At 37.1% G+C, this 23,143-nt stretch overlaps 1 protein-coding gene across 5 annotated transcripts in view; it reads right to left on the bottom strand.

Moving 5' to 3' along the window:
* Positions 1-23,143, bottom strand: part of MTA3 (metastasis associated 1 family member 3) — a 228,288-nt gene that overhangs the window by 197,759 nt on the left and 7,386 nt on the right. For all 5 annotated transcript variants that reach the window (XM_030035048.2, XM_030035050.2, XM_030035049.2 and 2 more), the window contains exon 4: positions 6,616-6,742. In XM_030035048.2, the coding sequence (XP_029890908.1) occupies positions 6,616-6,742 (127 nt within the window). The remainder of the gene's footprint in view (positions 1-6,615; positions 6,743-23,143) is intronic.

Genomic DNA, 23,143 nt, shown 5'->3' with positions numbered 1-23,143 from the left:
TCTTCATCTTAATTCATGTAAGAATTCTCCAAATTCTATTGGAAAAGAAAAAAAGAAAAGAAAAATAATAATCAGACATGCTTCAAAAGTCCCTTTGCTCTAAATAAACTCAATCCAGAAAGGACGAATTCCTTTCTTAACAATCCAAATCATCAGGTAAGCACATACCTACGCAAAGCAGATTCATTCCTTATCCAGTCTGATTTATGCCAGAAAATAAGTCAGGCTTATAAGGCTTAAAGTAAGCTTTTAAAAATTAGCTAAACTTTGTATCTCATATATACACACACACACACGAGGTATATAAACGCGTACACGCATACCCCCCATACTCCAGAAACTTCTAGTTTGCCAAGAATGCCAAAACTAGAAATCCTGTTGTAATACCACTAAAACCTAAGGTGCCATGCCTTAAAAAGTCACAACATTTCTTCTATAAAATGACCTGCCTTATCTGTCTTGAGCTTCAGACCATTTGGTATGTTTTAAATGAAGGAATCCCACATTCAGAAAAAAGTATTTCTCAACACCTTAGTTGTTTGAAATAGCAATATTAGTGAGTCCTGATGAGATCATGAAGAAGAAAGCACACCATAAAGAAAGCTGTATGATAAAACTGAGTCATTTCTTATGCATCTAAAGAGCATCACACTCTTATAGGCAGTTTGAAAGCACAGCATGTTTTTATAAACTGCACATACTTACGCTACTTCTTCTGGTATGTCTACAAAGTGGTACCAACCAAAGTTACTTTAGTCTCCCCAGGAGCTAGGGCATAATTTAACACAAAACAAACAAACATACAAACAAAACCCAAATACACCAATAAACAAACAAACAAACCCCAAAAATACCAAACTCAAAAAAAAAAACCCCACCCAAAAAAGATGACACTGTGTTCTGGACTGCATTACTGATCAGAATGATGTCAAAAGATAAAGGGGGAAAAAAAAAAAGAGTAAAAAATGTACTGAACTAATACAGGGAACAATTTCAGAACTGAGGGAAATCAAGATTCTTATAGCTTGATACTTTAGAAGTCTGAGTACACTTTTTTGTATACTTACATGTAAAAATATGCAGAAGCTCCAAATTTCTTGATAAAAATTAAAGAACTTTTCTCATGATCAGACTATTTAGAAGCCCTTTAACGTCACACAAGAACAGGCATTCCACAAAAATATTCACCTTCACCCAATCATATTAATCAGCTTTTAATAAAATGATCTTATGCAATCACAATCTTTAAAAGGCTCATTAAGTCCTTTCTGTGTGGGAATAGAAGTAATAAACCAAGCCAAGAGCACCTTAAGGTAACTTTGGGGTTTGTTTTTGGTTTGGGTTTTTTTTGTTTGTTTTCTGGTTTGTTTGTTTGTTTTTTAAATAAAGAATATGTATGAAAAGGATTCCTAACTTAGAAAGAACTAAAGATTTCAGAATCAGAGTTCAGAAAGTTTTTCTGAGTTAAGGCCATAGGTATACAGAAAACTTGAATTTGCTGCTGACGCCAAGCAACGAATATAATCCTCTAAGAAATACAAGAAACACTTAGTTCATTCAATGACAGATTAAATAAATACTCCCCATTAAAGATTAGGGTGTAGATTTATTACAGTTATTTGAATAATCTCCATAATGACAAACATGCTCATAATGCACAAGTATCACACAGAGACATGTTGAGTCCAGGAATCAAGCTCAGCCAGAATTTCAGCGTCTTGAAATTGTGTCCAAGGAAAGCAAAAAGTACTCAGTGAAAACACAGTCTCCAGGAGAAAAAAAAATTATAAAAAAAAATACTATGTGACCAGAATCCCTGCACTTACAAAAAAAAAAAAAGTGGAATGGTACAAACACATGTTAATTAGCAACTTATAAAACTATAAAGAATATAGTAAACTATCCATCACTTGGAAATTTTTCAACCAAGCATGGATGTCTCACTGAAATACACAATTTAATTCAAGCACAAACAGTTGGGATCATGTCAACAGTCACTGCACAAAATTGTGTGGCCTGAATCAGGTAAAAGAGCAACTAAAGAGGTTATGACAATCCCACACCACTCTTCTTTGGTCCCAGGGAAGGACTCTTAAAAACTTGTACTCAAACTCTAACTTACCAGAAAGACTGTTGAACAGAAGTAATTTAGCAAATTTCATTTTTATTCACTCAAGATAAATATTTATCACCCTGCTGTAACTAAGAAAAAATTTTGACATAGTAATTTATTCTTTAACCCTAACAAAAAACCACACAACTGTATCAACCAACTAAATCATCAACATGATGGCAACCAAATGTAATTATATATTTGAAATCCTCTTTCCCCTTCACAAATGGCCACCACTCTTTGAAACTTTTCTCCATCCTCAAGCTGTTTTGACTTTAGTCAAATAGTCTGTATAGAAGCCTCTTTTTATTTTGCATAAATGAGTTCATATTTCTTTTTTTTTTTTAAAGTGTTATTGTAGTATAAAGCAGCCCAAAAGATTCACACCTGATTTTATTACATGTGAAAATGCTTGGCTTACGTATGTTTTCCAAACATTTTAAATAACAATGATAAATAATAACAACAACAACAATAATAATAAACAAACACAAAACCCCACAACCCCAATACTGAGACAGTTATTAGCAAACAAGAACTAAGCAAAGACAATGAAATGGCAAGAGGAACACTGATGGATCAATAAATTCTTCTACACAACTCTCATATGAAGTATTAAATTTAAAAGCAATTACAACTGATGTTAGAATTTAATGCAATCTTTTACTGCAATCTAAATGTGTTTCTCACCTGTTAACTCTTGAGACCATAAGAATGAAAAAAAAATTTAAAGCCCAAGTCAGATAACCCAGTGCATCTCTCCAACAAGATAAGCCTTTGCAGATTTTTATACAAGGGACCCATTTCACCACATGCTAAGTTTTATGGTGAATTTTACAACACTGGCAAACAATTTCACCTTTATGACAACTTTCAGCATTTTTTCTTCCCCTGCGCCTTCACATGCCTTTCCAAAATGCTATGTTTGGTAATGCTCAAATCTCTGAAAACCCACAGTACACAGCACTTTGGTTCAACTCAGCCCCGCTCTGGGACTGGCATTACTTACAGGAACCATCTGCATGAATTCTGGGTGCGTTCACTCTGTGACATTAATGAAGGAGAGTGTTCAGTGAGCCTGGCTGGCAGCATAACTCTGTTACGAGGACATCTGAGGATTACAGTGCCTGGCAAAACGGCATCTGTAACATGGAGGAATTGGGAAGGAAGGAGGGGTGCTTCTAACCTTACACATTTGAGCAGATAGGGGAGGGAATAGTTTCATTTGTAACTTGACAAGTAGGCACTAAGGTAACAAGCCTTGTCTTTGAGATCCAAACTAGTACAATCAGCTTGTACTGTAGCACATGCCACCACTCCAGAATGATGCTGCACTGAGCTAGGCAGTTATACCTTCTTAAATACATTCCACTGCAGAACACTGTACGCAAGGCAGCATTGCCATGTTTAATTACTACTACACTACTCACTTCTAATTCTTTTCTAAATCTGGCTTTTTTTTTTTTTGTGCCAAAACTTACACCATTTCCTAAAGCTACTAAAATGGCATAGTGACACCTAATGTAAAGGGGAACGAAGGTGAAGTCTAAAAAATCCCATTATTTATAACAAAACAAATTATATCTCAAGAGAGTTACATATAATGTATATAGCAAAATAAAAAGCATGAGAATAAGGAATGAAACTGTATTTCAGTAATTAAAAGGCAAACAAATTACATCAGAATTATTCAAAACTCAACATTACAGACCAAAGAGCTTCAGAATTAGACCTGCACATCAAAGAAATCTAACCTGCTAAAATAACTGCAAGGCATCTCAACTATAAAGTAGTGGCACCAGGTGTATAAATGAGACATTACTTTTATTCTAATTCACAATTACAAATATAGTAATCTCAGTCATAGGGTTTTTCAGACAGAGGACTGTAATTGTCTCTGCCATTCAGTTTAAAAAAACATAAAAAGAGTAAAGTTAAGAAAGATGAAACAAAAGCAGTGAATGTATACTAGTAAAAATTAAATAAAAACATACCACACCAGGTAAAATAATTTTATTCCCTTAAAGTACAAGCAGAAAGGCAACCAAACTCAGTTTCTTTTCTTGGCTGAAGATGTCAGTAAAAGTTCAAGATCTGTAGCTGCCAAAAGCAACTATAGATGGTTCAGCTTCCTCCATTCTCTTAAAAACACTTTTAGCTTTCTCCTCTTCCTTCCAAAGGGACTGAGCTTTTGTATTCTCATTCTTGAGAGAACTGATCTCCATTCTCCACTCTATTCCATTGTACCATTTATTTTCTCCTGTAAAGCCAATTGTTCCTATCTAAGAGCTAAAACTGCAGGTGGTAAGAGCAAAGGCCCACAGAATGGAGCTACTCATACATTGCATGAGTATCTGCTAGCTTTCTATATGGAGATGACTGGCTTGGTAGACCAGTGACAGCAGTGAATGTCATCTACCCTGATTCTAGCAAGGCTTGCAGTGTGTTCCACAGTGTCCTTTAACAGGATTGGTAACATATGGACTAGGTAAATAGACAGCAAGGTTGGAAAAAAAAATAGCTGGACCACCAGGCTGAAAAGATTGTAGTGAGTAGTACAAAGTCCAGCTGGCAGCTGGTTACTGGGGGCATCCCCCTAAGTGCTGATACTGGCACCAACAGTTTAACGTCTTTATTATCTGAACAAGTTAACTGAATACACTTTCAGCAAGTCTGCAGATGATACTAAACTGGATTTGTTCCCTCTTAAGGTATGACAACTAAAGGGAGAAATCCTACTGCTGTCTTCAATTGCCTAATGAAAAGATATATAAATAAGACGGAGCCGGGCTCCTTTCAGAGAAGCACAGTGATAGGACAAGAGGCAGTGGACAGTAAGTTTCAACAAGGAAAATCCCAGTTACGTGATGGGAGAAAAATTTGCACCACAATTGTGGTCAAACACTGGAACCGACACCCAGAGAGGCTGTGGAATCTCCATCCTTGGATATTCTGGAGTACTGATGGGAGAAAGTTGGAGGAGTAGCACCTTCACAACATTTCTGTCCTCTTTTACAGGACAGGCTAATTAATAAGAGTTATTGAGAATCACAGAATCTGAACATTAACAAGTTAAAAAGCCAAACAAGGAATATTTTGCCGGGTATTTTCCTTCTTGTTTCTTTTTAAAATGGAGTTAAGATTGTTAAAATGTCATTAGACTACATTAAGCTTGTTTCAGAATTTCTCTGGTAAAGGTCTTAGCAACACATGACAGCACAGCCCTACAGCATTCATCTGTTCTGAAAAGTAGATGCAAGTCGTCACTCTGCATCTGCCTGCTGTGCAGTGCTGCATGTACTACAAATTCAGGTGTTTTTCTGGCTTCTTTGTGAAGTATGTACTGGAGAACCTCTATTGTATTTGCTCCCTGAGCTAGAAGAAGCACTGTAAATGTCTTCTCACATATAATCTTCTCTCTATGAAGAGAATACCTTATTTCAGTGTCTAAATGTCAAAGTAAGTGAAAGAAACTGCAGGATTATTATCTCTATGCTATAGCTGGAGAAGCAGAGATTTGACAGTTAAATGACTTTCTCCAAGTCAGAGAACAAGTAGCTGAATCAAGCACAGGAAATTAAAACAAAAATTTCCAACTTCAAGTTTTTGTGTTGGCAGTGAGAAAGATAAACCACACATTTGCCAATGAGACAGAAAATACATATGCACACACAAAGTGTTTCTCCTGTTGGAGCATACACACTTTTTTTTTGGTAGCTTCTAGTCTGAAATGGCCAAGGGGAGCTGGATGTAATGAGAAAACAAAAATTCCTTCAGAATGCCATGTAAGAGCCCTTGTTTTACACTTACTACACTCTTCCCTGTCACTGTGTTCTTTCTTTTCCATTTCTAGGTACATCATCCCCCCAACACAAAAAGAATTTGCTTGATTGCTGAATAGAAGATGACGTGAGTGCTTACATCATTTACAGGAAGAAATCAACAAGCCCTTTTTGAGCTTTAGCAAGCCTCTTCCTACATTAGCATTAGGGCAATTTAAAACAACGCTTGAAATGCTTTTGCAACATTTAGCCAAACTCAGTCATGACTTCTTCACATTTACTGAAGTAAGTTGGGGTAATTTTAGTTTTAAATGTATGCAGCCCTAAATTGCACATCTGACCACTGAGTCACTGTCTCCTTTCCAAACCCATCTGTGGTTTCCCTGCGCAGACATAACGGTCGAAGTTCCTCTGGCCAGCAGAATAATTAAAAAAACCCCAACTCTTCTAAAGTAGGAACAGACTGACTTTATACCACATTATCAACTGATGCTCTAACCGGCAAGCCAGAGCTCTGAGACTCTTGTCCCTTCCAAGGCTCAAACATGAAGAGAAGGAAAAACCAAAGGCAGTTCCAAAGCAGTTCATGGGACAACCTAGCACAACTCAGCTGTGATCAATCACACCCTTTTGCAAGGTAAAGGCTGAAGTGTTCAAGCAGGTAGGCTACTGGAAGGCAATCCACCTCAACAGAATACACAGATAATTACTTTTTCTTACCTGATATGTGTTGCCGGAAGGGACTCATACTGGCGAGAAAGGAAGAGCTCTCTGTGCTTCAACTGATGTTTCTGTTTATCAGTCAAATCAACCTCAATTGTAGTTTCAGACTCTTCTTCAACTTCTTCTGCAGAGAAGCAGAGCGTAGGTTGAAATTAACTCTGTTGCATAACACCATTGCAGCCATTTCAGTTGACATACCCCCCACCCCTTAGCAACCTCCCTTAGTATTTCAAAGAAAAGATGAGTTTAACAAGACTACAGTTTATGTAACTTGACAGAATATTAAGTACTTTGAATTCTATACCATCTACTTAAATGCTTGAAAAAATTATGCTCCACTCCTACTGTACTAAGAGTTAATGTCTTTTACCCAGCTGTAAGAACAATCCTGACAACATTACTCATTCTTTTTTCATCTTCTTTCATCTGTTTTTTTCTCTGGGGGTACCTATTGCTTGCTGACCAGTTCTGGTTTAGATTTTCTGTTGCTGATATTGGTATTACTAAAACTTTTACAGAAGTCCTGGGGAAAAGCATACTTTCTATGAACAGAAATTTACTAAACACAACTGCAGTCCAAGACTGCCAAATCACAGTCTAAGAAAACTGAAAAAGCCTACTGCCTTCCATTGTGTTAACCTTATTAGATACTGACAACAAATACCGTTTATTTTCATACTTAAATAAGATTTAAAATTATTTCTATTTTAGGTGACAGCACTATTTAATCTAGAAGATAGCATCTGTAACAGCAAATCGTCAATTATATAGTTCTTTTTGAAGCGTATTTTCATTTGAAAACTATCTTTTATAGTTAGTCTAATCTGAAATTCTCTAGTATTACCTCATAGGTGACAAAACCAAGGCAATCATTCCCTTTTAAAGATTTAAACCAACTGTAAACTGGGAACATAAAGGAAGAAATAAAAGCAGATACTGGAAAGCATCACATACAGAGTTCAAGAGCAATGTTCACAGTGGTTCCTAACATGTCATATGATGACAGGCTCTCCAAAACAGCTACCCTGGGATCTTCATGGCTGAAATCTGCCTTCCTAGTGGATTCTTGGGACATGGGGAACTTGAACATATCCTTGCTCTAGGTTCCCAGAAAGGACAAAAAGCGTACGTGAATACTGTATGCAAAAATACAGACACTTTAATAACTTCTCTAATATTTGGCAATTTTCTGCCTGCTAAATTATCCATCAGCTGCAAAAACAAGTGTAGTTTATAAAATACATCTCAGAAATTAAACAATGAAACCTCAGCATTAGGTGGTATTTCACGTAACTACCTAGAACAGATCACCTCATCTGCTCTTCCAACAATAACCATTTTTACAAACAACCTACAGACACTATTTCAAAACAAAGCCTGCCTGCATCCTTATGGCAACCACAGTTCTCTCCAAATGCAACACGTTATTATTTTATTTTTTTTAATCATGCCTGTGTGTAGCTCATTCCACTTGTAATTGTTCTTTCCACAAAACTCATAAAACAATACACTCTCATATAACCAACTCCTTCAAACTTGATTCCATCCACTTTCAGGCTATCTTGCTGTATACCGCCCCGCCCGTCACCTTCTTTATTTTGGCATGTTTTGTGGGGAGATAGAATAAGAATAAACAAAGATTAAAACAAGATTCCCCCTAGTCTCACCTGACACCCCACAGCCTCACCTACACATGTACAGGTTCAAGTCAGACCACAACTCAGTTCAGAATTATTCTGGCATCTATAATACTACAATAAATAAAGCTTAAAAAAAAAAAATCTGTGCAAAGGCAAAATATTTTTTAACTAAGCAAGTAATTAAAGAAAAAAATAGAAATTAATGTTAAAAGGTTTATGTTTCAAGCAATTCATAGCTATGACTGTTTATTACAGTAAAGACCATTACAAGCTACATTTGTATTTCAAAGTTCAAGCATTAATATTTCTTCTTAAAATACCAAGACATGCCAGTGGTTGCTTTATTGTTTTGGTTTTTTTTTTTAAATAAATGTACTGCTTGTAGTATTCTACAGGTTCAAAGTTCTGTTGGCTATTTATTTCCTCTCTCCTTCCTGAAAAATATCAAAGCAACGTAATCTTATGTTATAACCATCTGAAAACAGCTGACAAAAAGCAGTCCAAACACAGGTGTCTGGGACCATTTTATATTGACATATCCAAAACATCTGCCTGCAGATACCACACAAAACACAGGATAATATGTGCCATTTTAAAGTGGCTGCAGGGAGCCAGAGATGATATTCCGGAGAATTTATAACAGCTTTAGACACCTATGCTCAAGTATCTTAATAGCTCCCTCAGAGTAAGAAATCTAAAAAAAATAAAAAAAATTTTAAAATGCAAAAACTTGATTCATATATTTATTGTACTAATCTTACATAAACCAAGAAAGTGTTGATCCAAGAGCCTGAAGCTGAAATTAAACATCTCTTAAACACATCTCTTACACACATCTCTTAAAACACTGGAACCTAAATGTGAAACAATGTAACTTTTTGTCGTATTTTTAGAAATAAAACATGTATGTTTTACTCATGATGACCTGACAAGCTCAGTAGTAAGTAGAACAAGCCATGGCCAGACACAGAACAGTTCCATTCTTAACACAATATAATTTATCATCAGGATAATTTTACAGTTTTCTTCTTCTGTTTTATAATATAGAAACAATGTTAACAGTAGGATTAGCATTTCGTAAAACAAGTAATAGTTTGCCCCAGCAGTAACACAAACCTGTACCAGGGAAGGAAACACTGGATAGTATAAGAAGCAAGAAAACTACATTTGCTTGGTGGCAAATACAAATACAAAACCATTGATGGCAATACAAAGAATTCTGCATCTGAACAAACCTTTAGACAGCTGCTTTCGAACCAGTTTTTTGCTCATATCAGGCCTTAACACCTATTAGAAAAAAAGTGGTGATGAACTTCCAGTACTTTTAGAGATCTCTTCACCTTTTTGACTCAGATTTGCAGCACGTGAAATTTAAGTTGCCATCCAAGCAGAGATTATCCTGTCAAAAGGAGTGAAATGGAAGATACCTACAGGAAATCATAAAGTAGCACTAAGCTAAGCACATTTTCAGCACTCAGGAAGAGAAATAAAGCAATGGCTCAGTGAGCACGTATTTTAATGGAGCAATATGTTGATGACATACACAGGCCTCATCGTTCCAAGATTAGAGAGAAAAGAGAATTAAATTTAAAATTGTTCAGCTTAAAAATTACACAATCCCCATTAGGCCTCGGGCAAAGCTTAAGATAATGCTGTTTTGTAGTACTTTTCCTGATTTACAAGAAATATTTCATTATTTAAAGGAAAAACCCCAGCAATTGTAAATACTTACTTTGATCCTGAAAACCAGAGTGATATGGTGATACTTTCAGTGGCAGTGCTGCAGACTTACCCTTTCCCTTTTTCCCTCTGATGTAAGCAAGACTTAACTGACTCAATCAAGCAATGGATACTGGGAAAAAACTGTAATCCTCACCCATTTTACATATGCATCATTACTTTTAAAAACATGAACTCTTCCCCTCCCCCCCATTTAATTTGTGGGATTCACTGTTAGAAAATGGTGGTGTAAGTGAGCGTGAGAAGAAGAGACAACTGTCCATGCCACCTAAACTTTGTATACACTGTCTTTGTTTATAGCTAAGTAATGGGATGACTCAAGCTTGCCACTAGGAGGAACTTCTTGTTTTTACAACTAAAGTCAAAATAAACTGAGGGCAAGTCTCTAGAAACACAGTACTCCCATTTAATATTAAATGGTTTAAAAATAACTAAAAAAAAAAAAAAATCCTGAAAGACACTTAAACGTTTAAATGCGACTCAAACCACTCTATAGTTAACCATCAGCTAGCAAACACGTTACACTCCTCTAATGTATTACTCTTCCTTAACAAAGTCAAAACAACCCATCATGTGCTCCCCTCATCTACTGCAACAGAAAGTAAGACATTAGTTTAAACACTGAAGGCTATCTTCAGGGAGGAGTAAATCTTCAGTTTTAAAAGGAAGAAGAAAGTTCTCCCTCTATTGCCACCAAACTGCTGAGCATTATTTTCAGCTAGAGGTTGGCTGGATCACAGAACCATGGAAACACAGAGTAATTCAGGCTGAAGGGGGCCTCAGGAGGTCTCTAGTACAAACTCCTCCTCAAAGTAGGCTCAGCTGTGAGGTCAGCCCAGGTTACTCAGCATTTTATTCAGTTGGGTCTTGAAAACCTCTGAGGACAGAGACCACATAACCCAATCACAGTCAAAAAGCTTTTCATTGTATCTAATCTGAATCACTCCTGTTTCAGCTTAGTCCCTGCAAAAAGTCCAACTCCATCTTCTCTATAACCTCCCCATAGGCACTGGGAGTCCACCCCTTCTCCAAGCTGAACAGGGTCAATTCCCACAGCCTCTCCTAGCAGGGCAAGTGCCCATCATGGTGGCCTCTGCTGAACCTGCTCCAATTTATCAGCAGCTTTCCCATATCAGGGGCCTAAAACTAGATGCAGTACCTAGATGTGATGCAATAATGGGGTGCTGAATAATCAGGGAAGATAATCACTTGCCTCGATTTACTGGCTATGCGCCTGGTGATACAGCCCAGGATGCTGTCTGCCAAATTCATTGCCAGGGAGTTGCTGTCTGCCAGCACCCCCAGGGCCTTTCCTGCAGAGCTGCTCCCTGCGGCCCCTCTGTCCTCGGCTTGTACCCCTGCCAGGGGCTCTTCCTTCCCAGGTGCAAGACTTGGCATTTGTCCCTGCTGAATATTTTCAGGCTCTCCACAGACCATTCCTCCTGCTTTCTAGGAATCCCTGACTGCCAGCCCTTCCCTCAAGCATATCACCTGGTCATCCCCCTCCAGTGTGGTGTCACCTGCGAACACGCTGAGAGTGTACCACATTGCCTGCTCCAGTCACTGATGAAGACGGCTCCTTGTATAGATCCCTGTGGGACTCCACACACAGTATGAACCCTTAACCACCACCCTCTGGCTCAGACCACGCAATTAGTTTTTTATTCACCTAGTTGTCCCTTAATCCTGATCAACTCCAATTCCTTGGCCTGGTGTGCCTACCAAAAATGCTACTGCTGGCACAAAAGAAAAAAGGAGGAATAAGAGACTTACACTGGGAAGACATGATGGGAAAAACCAAGACCACTCCTTTCAACAGCAGCACAGACCAATGCTGAATTAAATCAGCAATGTAACCAAAAACTGAGGTGCATTAACTTCCTACCTCTTAGACTTAATTGCTTCTAATTTTGAAACCATACCTCAGCTTAGCTGCATCCGGCTTATGCAAGCTTTGATGGAGAGATTTAAATCACTACCACAATTTGTGGAGTTACAGCAGTTCCACTAAGTTTGTTAAAATACCTTTACAATTACATTAGATCAGTGTAAATTTCAGTTCAAAGAATGCCACTAAGCCTTACTTTCAGAAAAGTTTCTAAACTTTTTCTCCTTTCCTGTATACCTTTTTCTTCTATACTCAGCCCCAAAATTATATACGTCATAGGTATCACCAACATATTTTAAAACCTACAGATAAAAAGCTGAGAATGCTGAACAGCAGCAAGTTTACCACACACATCAAAGGGAAGATGGCTGCATGTAAGTCTCTTGTAGGCTTAGCTGGTTGTGGCAAAAATATCAAGTGCGCATTTGGCAGTTAGATGTTATAGCAGTAAGAATTATAAACATAGATTTTGGGGGAGAGGGAGTAAATCTATTTACTGCCAAATTGGGTACAAAAGAGAAACACTAAGTATAACCATCTGAACAACACTATTCAGACTGTGAATGAAGAGCTCTCTTAGGTGAGCAGTTGGCCAATTTGCTCGTCTGAGTGAGGCTTCTTGCCACATGTTGTGTTGTACTAACTTGGTTGTGATGTTTAACCCCTTAGTGCTGTTAGTAAAGCAGTTTAATCACCGTTGTGAGCTGGACTATGCATGGTTATACTGTCAGTTTGACTGAGAAAGTGTTTACCAAAGCTGAATTAATTAGCTTTACTTACACCACATCTATTAGTACAATGTTCAGATGGCTGTTAGAATATATAACATCAATTTGATACTTGCTGTTACTGTCTGATAGGGTTAGAAATCTAAAGCACAATTTGCATGGATTATGAGTCATTTAGATAGCATATTACTAAGTAAAGTGTGAATCTGAGCAATTCTGCAGGTAGAAAAAAAAGACTGATCAGTTGTGTTTACAGGGAACAGGTGTACTTTTAATTCCTATTGGATAGCACAGATACACATGTGTCCTCTAAGGGGTTATCCAGCCTTCTTACACAGTTATCCAGGTGATCCTCCCACACTACCTCGTCACTATTTTTCTAAAGGAGGTCACAAAACAAAGAAATAATTACACTGTACAATCATTAAGAACTACTATGCCACACCTACTCTCCAATAATAAAAATTGTTTCTAAAATCATGCAAAAGGTTTTTTTGAGTACTTGTGCAAGTAGCATGTTACAATAATAACAATTCCTAGGATGACAGTCAGCTATAAGCAACTGGTTAACCATCTCATGTTTATCATAGGCCTGGAGCAAAAATATGTATTGAAAACTATCACAGTTTTCATTACCAGAAAACTCCACCTTCCGAAACTTGATAGATGGGTTTTTTGGATAACTGGTTTTGGAGATTTTTGAGAGCAAGGAGCTTGTGGGTGGAAGTCAGGGAAGGATTACCTTCCTAAGTGGTATGAATCATGATGCGCTACATTAATAAATATATCCTAATAAATTAAATGCGACATGAATAAATGCAAGAGTAATCATTAACCCTATTATTCAGCACTGCAAACCAGTTTATGACAGCACTACAGAATAGATGGGTCCCATAGAAGCATGAAAACAATGACATGCAGGCAATGGTGAAAGAGCTGGCAATTCTGTACCATAAATCTAAACTAGATTTTTCCCCTCTCTCCCACTTACCTGGTTTCTGTCTCACCTATTCAAATGCAAACTCTTCCAAATGAGAAAATACCCTGTTACAGGGCTCAAAATGTGTTTGGTCATATGTACAGTATGAACTGTAGCAACCCATTGCAGGATGTGTGAAGCAACTGTCCTGCACAGTGTTTTTTTAAGCAGCTCGTCAGAGCCAGCAATCAGCAGACTCAAAAATGTGCCACGAACACAGCTATTTGCAATATGATGAGTATTTTCAATGTCCCATTACTAGTATCCAGCTCATCAGCTGAATCAGAAGCCAATTAGTAATTTTTCTAAAGTGTAAATATGCTTAGAGCTGTGGTGGGAAAGAAAGTGCAAAGTTCTAGTTCTACCCTCAAATCCAGGCTGGCAGACCACCCACAGAGCAAAAGTTCACATGGGTAATCTGACACTGTCCAAGAAATCATTTTTTAAATCTATCATGTGGCTCAAAAATTACAAAGGCTATCTGCAAAAATGCCATGTAACCTGCATGAATTATTATTAGACCTGATTTTGAGAAAAGGGAGATCTTTATCTTCCATTTTCATGAGACTGATGCTATTAACAACTTTTCCCATCACTTGGATTTTCACCATTTCCATACAGACCTCCTGCTCCTATCTTGTTAACACAAGATGGCCTTTACTTTAGAATAGGCAACAGGTGTGCCTGATCTAGTTAGTTAACAAGTTGTATAGTTGCCTCTCCTTAACAAAATGCAGTGTAAATATTTAAAAAATAATAAATGTATCACGTAGAGAACTAACACCAAAACCCCATAAGTTTTCTGTAAGAACCCAGAGTCCACATTTAAGATAGACACTGTCATTTTATTTTACTGTGTGACAATGATAACCACAGGGCTTCAGAGATCTAAGCTGCTTTTCTAACATACAATTCACATCCTCAGTAGCAGGTAAACAGCTTTTCAAAATTTGCTGGCAGAGACAGAAAGGCACAGATTGTACAAGCACTTTCCTACCCCTACTCAGAATGGCATATGATTGTGCTTATAAAACACAAGTTATTTATCTTCTACAGTATCTCCTTCCAGGAGGGCTGAATCTTGTTTGATTTTTTTCAGGAAGGAAAGAAGAAGTAGGAAAAAGAAAAGAAAGAAAGAAAAGGTTTTGTATATCCTGTTCTTGAGTAAACTTAACCAGACACGTTAAAGCTCTATGTGCAGGATTTTAAAATGAGAAGAACGTTATCCAAGATAATGTCTGCTCAATGCCAGCATGGTAAGAAAGCTTTTCTGTTTATAGACCTGATGAGACAAGCAAGAAGAGGAGTTCATTCACTCTGATGATCTGTGTAAGACTTAAAAGATCATTTTTTTCCATCTTCAGCTATGCTAGAGATTTCTCTTCCAGGGTATATGATTTCCTTGATGCATGGACAGAGATCTTAAGATTCTAATTAACAGGAACTATACATAAGAACTGAGAAAAGTATGACTTTAAATTATTAAAACCTTTTAATTTATTAATTCTGATGCCAGTGGAGAAAAACAAAACAACAAGCAAACAAAACAGCATAAGAATAAACATTACATAGTATTAACTAGTCAAATCTTTAGTACAAATGCCATTTTCATCACTTTTATTTAAATAAATGGAAACAAAGGTCAAGTAAACCAATGATGTTTTTCTTCTACTCTCAGTACTTTGTTTTGTAGACAACACAATGAAATACCATGTTTGTTATAATATCAAGTAAAATATCAAAAATTATCATTCATTCACTTCATACATGTTGAATGTTCAGTATTCTGATGCTGGCTTTTTTCCCTGTTATTAAGAAAAAAATTAAAAACAGAAAAAAAAGGGAAGAGCATTATGAAAGTATATGAACCTGGTCACTCTTTGAAGGCAAATATAAATACAAAAGCTGCCCATATATCAAAGCCCTTTTTCTTGTATGATACTTGGCAACTGAATCCTTGGCCCCTTGAGGCCCTACTGAGAATAACAGCATCAGGATTCCACTCCTGACAGCAGCATCAGTCAAAGGATCCAGCCTAAAGGAACTGTCACATAGCAAAAGACCACAGTACCCTGTAGGACTAGGTTAGAAGTCACTGACCCTGCCAACACTAACAATTTCTGCACTGGCCTAAGCCAAAACAAGGCTGCACTTTTAATATAGGAAACTGAAACATGACTCTCTTCAATGCTGCATATCACTGTCACAATCCTTCACAGAAACAACAACAGACAAATGAAAATTTAAGTCTATCACTCATCATACCAAAAATGGGAAGACTGCTAATTTAGTTGCGCTGTTTTTTGATAGATGCTTAACCTGTTGTACAAGTGGAAAACGCACATGTACTTACGTAACCTTTGGATGTATGCATACATAGTGCTCTATGCATAGCCCAGCACTACGCAATCTGCACAGCGAAGAAGGTATCTTATGTACTGTGATAAATCTGCACACAAGTTTTGGATTCAGACAGTGGGTGACAGTCAAAATGTACTACTTAGCTCCCCAAAGTCTTTTAGGAATTTGATAATGTAGAACAGGCTTTTACTGAAAAAAATTGCACGTTTTACCAATCAAACTTGTTTTGCTCATGGGAGTGATGTATTCTACATTATTACACAACATCTCTCTGCAAGGATCCTTGCAGTAGCATTTGTATAGCACAACAAAATTGGAATCAAAGCAGGTTCACGCTACAAATCTTCCCTTGCTCAGATAGGGTTACAAACAGTAGCTGAGGTGAAAAACAAAGTATTGATCAAACAGACAAATCACATGGCTAAACAGCACAGCCATTCCAGCCACCCACTCTGATACTCCATGTGGTTCAGGGCATGTCAAACTCAACATATACGGTAACTTTGAGCCCATATCCTGTTATTCATGCAGGCTACATTTAACAGAAAGAGAATCTACAGACAAACCACAGAAGTACTTTATAGATTAATCTTATCTGCTACTTCTACCTTTTCCACAATACCTCGCACCATATATATACACTCAGCACTGCATGAATCAGCTTGGGTAGGAAGCACTACATTCATTCTCACACAGTGCTTTGCCCAAGCTAATAGGCTCCATCTTTGTCATCCTGTGTGAAGTTACAGGCATTCATGAGTATTACCAAGGTCAAATATTCCAGACTTCATTCCATTGCACGATATAGACGTTCAAAAATTACCGCTGGTAAGCCTTTAAACCACCAGGCCTGATCCCCGATTCATACATTTAACTGCCACTGCGCAATGGGAAAAAAGGCTTTCTATATTAATAGTGAGTTTACATCATTCAGATTGGTAAATGATATAAACTACTAATTCAATTAGACTATCAGAGAACTCTTTGAAGATGTAAAATGCATCTTTAATTGGAGCTTTACAGATAGAGATAACCTAGCAATGTTTTTGTAGTCTAAAATTTATGCCTCGGGTGCTTTGGTACACTGTGGATGCACTGGGGAGGAAGTGGGAAGAGTCACTTAAAATTACGAGCCAAAGTGGGGGGGGGGGAGTAGAACCATCCAAGATTATGGAAATCTAGGAGGTGTGAAACATCCTATTTATCTTCATGATACAAAATATTATGATCACTAATATCAATTTAAATGTTACTAGTATTTTGGAGGGCATCAAGAAAACAGTGTAGGATCATTGGCCTGCACAATTAAGGAACATTAAGGAGGCAAGAAAGTTAGCAGCTGAGAGATGACAGTTACGTGTTTTCCACAAATCAAAAGAAATCCAGAACAAGAAGTACAGTAATACTAATGCACGTATTTAAACTTGACCACGGGGAAACAAATCCTAAGGAACACGGGAAACCGAGAATGCACAATGCTTTGGCAGTTTTCTGTGAATGCTGTCTCCTTCCAAAAACTCGAATGTGAAGAATTTATTTTGTGAGTAGAGCTCAAAAAAGTGCCAACTTTTGTACCCCACTGAGTCCCTCCCTACTGAGCAAACACACTAAATAAATAATTTCAGTAATTAAGTAATAACAATAAAAGCTGAATTTCAGGTATATATTAAACAGTTTTAAGCATAAATATGAAATGGTATTTTGCAGCTTTCCACTCTCCACAGCGAACTCACAGAGTTAATCCAGATTTTGGTTTTTGTTTGTTTTTACATTCACAGAGATTGGCAGCAATGTGTTCAAGCCTTTTAAATTATGTGTTCAGAAAATAAGATTTTTGAATTTAAAAAAAAAAATGAACTAGGTATGGCTGCCCAAAAATTATAAATCTATTCTTAAGAGGTCAAAAGATGAAGCTAGCAGTTACTAGCTAGTTTGCTAGTTCATGCAAAAATTCAGATGCAGTTATATAAACTAACTGCATAGAGTGGACAATATTTTTATATGTGCAAAATCCTACACACTCAAATGCAGATCACATATACTCAGGTGAAAAAAAATGTATTTATGCAAGTTTTCCACCAGAGCTAAGAACTCCTAAAATTATGAACTTAGTCCGAAATCCATTCACTCCAGTAAGAGAAGATCATTAACATTCACAATCTAACAAGACATTCTGCACCAAAGGAAGTCTGAACAGCCACAGCAGTTAATAATTCCACAAGATACTTAGAGCTGACAGTAAACTTGTTAATGAGACAATATGCACTACCGTTAACTATTAATTCTAAAATGTCATTCACAAAAAGAAGACTCGGATATTGTCAGAAGCAAAAAGCTCCTCATTACTGCTTCTTTACTGCTTTTACGATTGAGGGGAAAAAAAAAATTCACAAGTATGCAGTTCTGGCACAAAAATCAAATGAACGAAACACATAATTTATGAGACTACCCAAAGCCCCCTTGAAAAGGATAATCGGGAGCCTTGAGACAAGTTTCTCCTTGGCGACAAGGATGTAATTTTGGACAAGGCCTGCTCTATTTCAGCAAGTTCTGAATTTTTTCCCCCTCTCCAAATAAATTACAACTGAAGGCATTCTCTTGGGTAAATGAAGAAAAACTTCATGTTCCCTTGTCTCAGGAGATCAAAAAGGTCATATCTTCCTCACAAAAAAACCACCCATTCCTCAAGCTCATTTTCAGTGAAAGTGATAGTTACACTAAAATAAAAAGACCTTAGCATAAAAGCTACTCTGCCACTGATGAAAGAATTTGTTATCTGTATCATCCTTAAATGATCCTCCTAGGGTGTCTCTCATCCACATCACAGACTTCAGGATCCCCAGAAGCAACATAACATACTTGAATTTGCTAGTGCTTAGTCTACATGTCTTTATTAGTTGACTGTAAATAAGTATAACACGTAAAATTCCAGTCTCGGGCAAAAGAGCCATTGGAACTTATTCTCCTAAACCTTCCTGGCTTACTGTATTTATTTTTGTCTCTGTTCACCACCCCATCTTCAAACAAACCCGAGTCTTCTGATGGCTTGCTCACAGAAACGGACTTCTGAAAGACTTGTCTTTTCCTCAAAGAGCGCAAATATGTGAGGTCGAAAATCATTTTCTCCTAATTCTTGGGCACTCACCAGGGGGGTGGGTGGACACAGATGACAGAGCCAGGAACACTAAACTGCAAACAAACACTAGTTTATATTTACAGACCTTCAGATTGAGAAGGTAGTATCTCACCGAACCAGTTACACAAGTCTGCTCACCCACTCAGCATACCTAGCAGCCAAGCCTTCTTCTTCCTTATAAATGCTCCAAGAGATTCTCCTGTGTTTGATTCCCAACTTCACCTTTCCACTCCTTAGCTCCTTTCTCGGCTACCTAACATCCAGAAAAATAGTACCCTTCATCAGAGAGTTGTATCAACAGGTCTGTTTTCTTAAGTGCAAGCAGGAAAGAGGCCTTCTCACTGAGTGCAGTTAAAAAACAAACGATAACCTACCAGAAAACCTTCCAAAAGCCACTAAATTCCATGGAAGAGCTACTTACACACTACTCCAAGAAACGCAACTCAATTCCACTCTTGAGCTCTAAAGACTTTTTTTTTTTTTGCACCCACTTGACCATAAATAAGACCCAAAAAGTTTAGTTTCCGTTTTATCTGTATCAAGACCAATGCAATACAATATCTTCTTTCCATTCAGAGGACCACCTGCTAAACAGGCAGCTCTTTAAACTTCAATTCCCCTGAAAGAGTAACTAAAAACCCTCTATGCCTCTGAGCACCCTCTTCTGTAGGATGGATGTCAATCTCTACTAGCACTAGCAGTAAAGAAAATAAACTGTCTTAATTCATTCCCTGGAAGTTGTACATATGATACAATATAAGCATTCACCATGTTAAAAAAAAAAAAAAAAAAGTAGGCATTATTTCAACACTTAAAATTATGAAGGTGGAGAAAATGGATCACATGCAATGGAAGAATTAACATTTGTCTCTCACATTCATTTGACCAAAGGTGCTTCTAACTAAACATAGGCTGTGGAAACAACAGGTATTCAAGGGAACTAATGGGACCAAAAAAAAAGCCAATTTAAGGTTTCAAATAAAATCTCCAGTCAAAAGATACTTTTTATGCTAAGACATTATATGGTTTGAATTAAGTAACAGGAAAAGTCTCTTGTCTTAAAGTGATTTTTCAGAAAAGGGATTGTGATTAAAGAAACATTATATCCTGAGTAACAGCTTTTTAGTTTGATGTACAAGAACTACTATGATGAAAAAGAACCACGACAAAAAAAAAAAAAAAAAACCACCACCAAGTTTTTGGTCGTGTTATCATCTGATTGGACAAAAATAACCCAGTAAGACTAGATTATAAATGTTTTGAATTATACAGTCAAATATGTGACTAAGAGAAAAGAACACTGAACAACACAACATGGTTTAGGCATTTTACTCTGGCGTTACTGTGGAGTTCTTTACTGAATCCCCAGGGTCTCCAGACACACATAACTTTTTTCTTATAGACTGAGTATCTGAATTGCCCTATTCCTGTTTTAGTTCTATGTACACTTGAGAAAAATACTGAGAAATGAAACATTCTAAGTTGCATTTCTTCGACTGTTGAAGAGGGCAGGAAAAACTCTCATGTTTTTCCTGGAATTGTGCATTAAGGTTACCACTATGCAACAGCAACCATATATTAAAAAACCTGATAACATATGAAAGGAATTCACATTTCAGTTTTGTATATCTTTGGGAATATTAATAAGTAATCTGCGTTACTATTAAATATATTAAACAATATTTCTCAAGGTAAGCTCATTTTCTTGCCATCTTCTACGCTACCTGCTAGCCTGCTGCTCTACTAAAATAAAATGCTTCCCAAAAACCAGATGGAATATTAACAGCTTCCTTCTCTTGGATGCATCTGGAGTGTTTGGCAATTATTATGATGCTAACGTAGATTGACAATATGCAAAATAATTGTTATTTTTTTAATAAATACAAAGCATCTTTATGTAAGACAGCTCGACAGCAGCAAAACTGCTGTGTAAGATCAAACCATTTCCTGGACTGTCGGAACATTCGTGATAGTAACATACAAAATAAACTCTTAGTTTTTATTTGTAAGGCGCTTTGAGAGCTTTTAACAAGAGCCATAAAAGTGTATTGGTATATTAAGTATTTTTCACCAGCCTTAATAAGAACTTCTAATAAAAGCATTACTTTACAGATAAAGAAACTAAGTACAGAGAGAATACTGGATTTGTTTCTGATCACAATACATGAGTGTCATACCAAGGTCAGAACTGAGTACAGACTCCAACTGTTCAACAGGAATCACCAGATCACTAGCAGGACTCTTCCTTTCTTCCTAGAAATCTATCACATACAAAAATCCTGTAGCAGAAACACCATTTTGCAAAGCAATGTGACAAGAAATATGACTGTCCAAGAGCCAAATGCTCAGAAAAGTCCTAAAAAAAGTGCAACTATGAGAAGTAAAGGTGGTAAAGTGATGTCTACAAAGAGCAACTGAGATTGAAAAAAGGAGATTTTGACTATAGCTTCTGTAATCTAGAAAAAACCTCAGTTTTACCTTTGATCTCTCAGTCACTGAAAACAATATGCATCAGATTTTTTTTAAATTGACTACTGTCTCATTCACAAGGGCATCGATTTTGTTAATCAGAAAAAATACATAGTGCATGGGCTTTATCATAGGCCCAGAAAAATTCTGGGCATTTAGTCAGAAGCTCAGCACACCTAAGTCAAAGCAAGCTCTCTTAATAAATCTGAAGACAAAGGCCTCTTGACAACAGGAATTTTTTTTATAACCTCCCCAGGTGGCTGACTAGCCAAAAGCTGTTTGAAGAGTTGCAGTAAGAGAATGACTTCAGACAGTATTATATGACAGCACTTGATAGCACATGACCAGATAAAGAATTTAAAACGTAAAGAACTGTAAAAAATGGCATTATGCACTCAGACCACGCTGAGCGCATAAATCTATTTCAAACAAAGGAAATACAGAAGTTAAGCCCTTCACTAACACAAACCCAGTGCTTGTACAGAGCTAGTATAGTCCCCCCTCCCCAGCTATTAAAACCTTGCCCTAAAATATTTATGTCAACTCCACTTTAGGTAAAGGATCATCTAAATGTTATAGATCCAACTACAGTTAGCAATTTCTCAATCACACCATTTGGTTAGAAAACATCTCTATGCCACCCATTTATGTTTGCTCCACCTGTTTTAATGACCTGAGTGGTTTTGACCCACCTCTCCAAGTTCATTTGCTTATGTACTTTAGTCATCTGTTGCACTAGTTCTTGTACTGCCTGCTGTCTTCTATTCATCTCTTTTCCTTCTTTTCCCCATAAAGTAAGCCTTACGCTGCTGCACAAAGAAAGGAATGACCCCTGCACAGTGACCCTATGGTAATGGCTACAACCTCAGAGTGCTGGCTGTTAACACTCCAACAGAACTTCCCTACTCAGTTCAGGAGGCTGCATAGGATCAAGAACCTGATCTTGGCCAACACTTTGTTCTGGTTTTCAAGTTGGCCTTATCATAAACTCAAATTTACAGTAACAGAAATCAAAGGGGGAAAAACGTAATGTCTTCAAGGGCCCATAAAACATTCCAAACCCCTGGATTTCAGTGGCTATGGTCAGCTTATAGAACTATTCCCAGATCTAGACTGACATCATACATGATGCCGACAGACGAAAATGCTTGTTAATTAACTTCCACCAGAAATGCCAGAGAAAAAATGGAGGAAATGCAACTTCCTCACAGATTAGTGTCAGATACTTAGAAATCAAGGGAACTCCTCTGTACCTAGTATTTTAGAACGGCCTAAGGAAAACTCGTTCTTTCCCCCCCTATTTCTTTTAATATCCTGAACCTTTTTTGAAGATAACTTAAAAAAAACCCACACACACTCCCAAAGCAGTATATTGACTCTTTACTGGTGACAGTATCACAGATCTAGTTAATTCCGTTTTTCCCAAACATTCTTTAAAATTGTTTTGAAACTTTTTCACATTATTGAAAATTTGTTCTTAAAGCTCCAAAGTATGTTCTTACGAAGCTATCTTCTTCTCTTATTAAATGGGACCATACCTACATCATAAAATGCAACCTTCAGAAATTGAAGTGTCACACAAAA

This window comes from Aquila chrysaetos, chromosome 13 (genome assembly GCF_900496995.4).
Source record: "Aquila chrysaetos chrysaetos chromosome 13, bAquChr1.4, whole genome shotgun sequence".
Lineage (NCBI taxonomy): Eukaryota > Metazoa > Chordata > Aves > Accipitriformes > Accipitridae > Aquila > Aquila chrysaetos.
The sequence above is the reverse complement of the archived record's forward strand: the minus strand, read 5'-3'. Positions and strand labels throughout refer to the sequence as shown.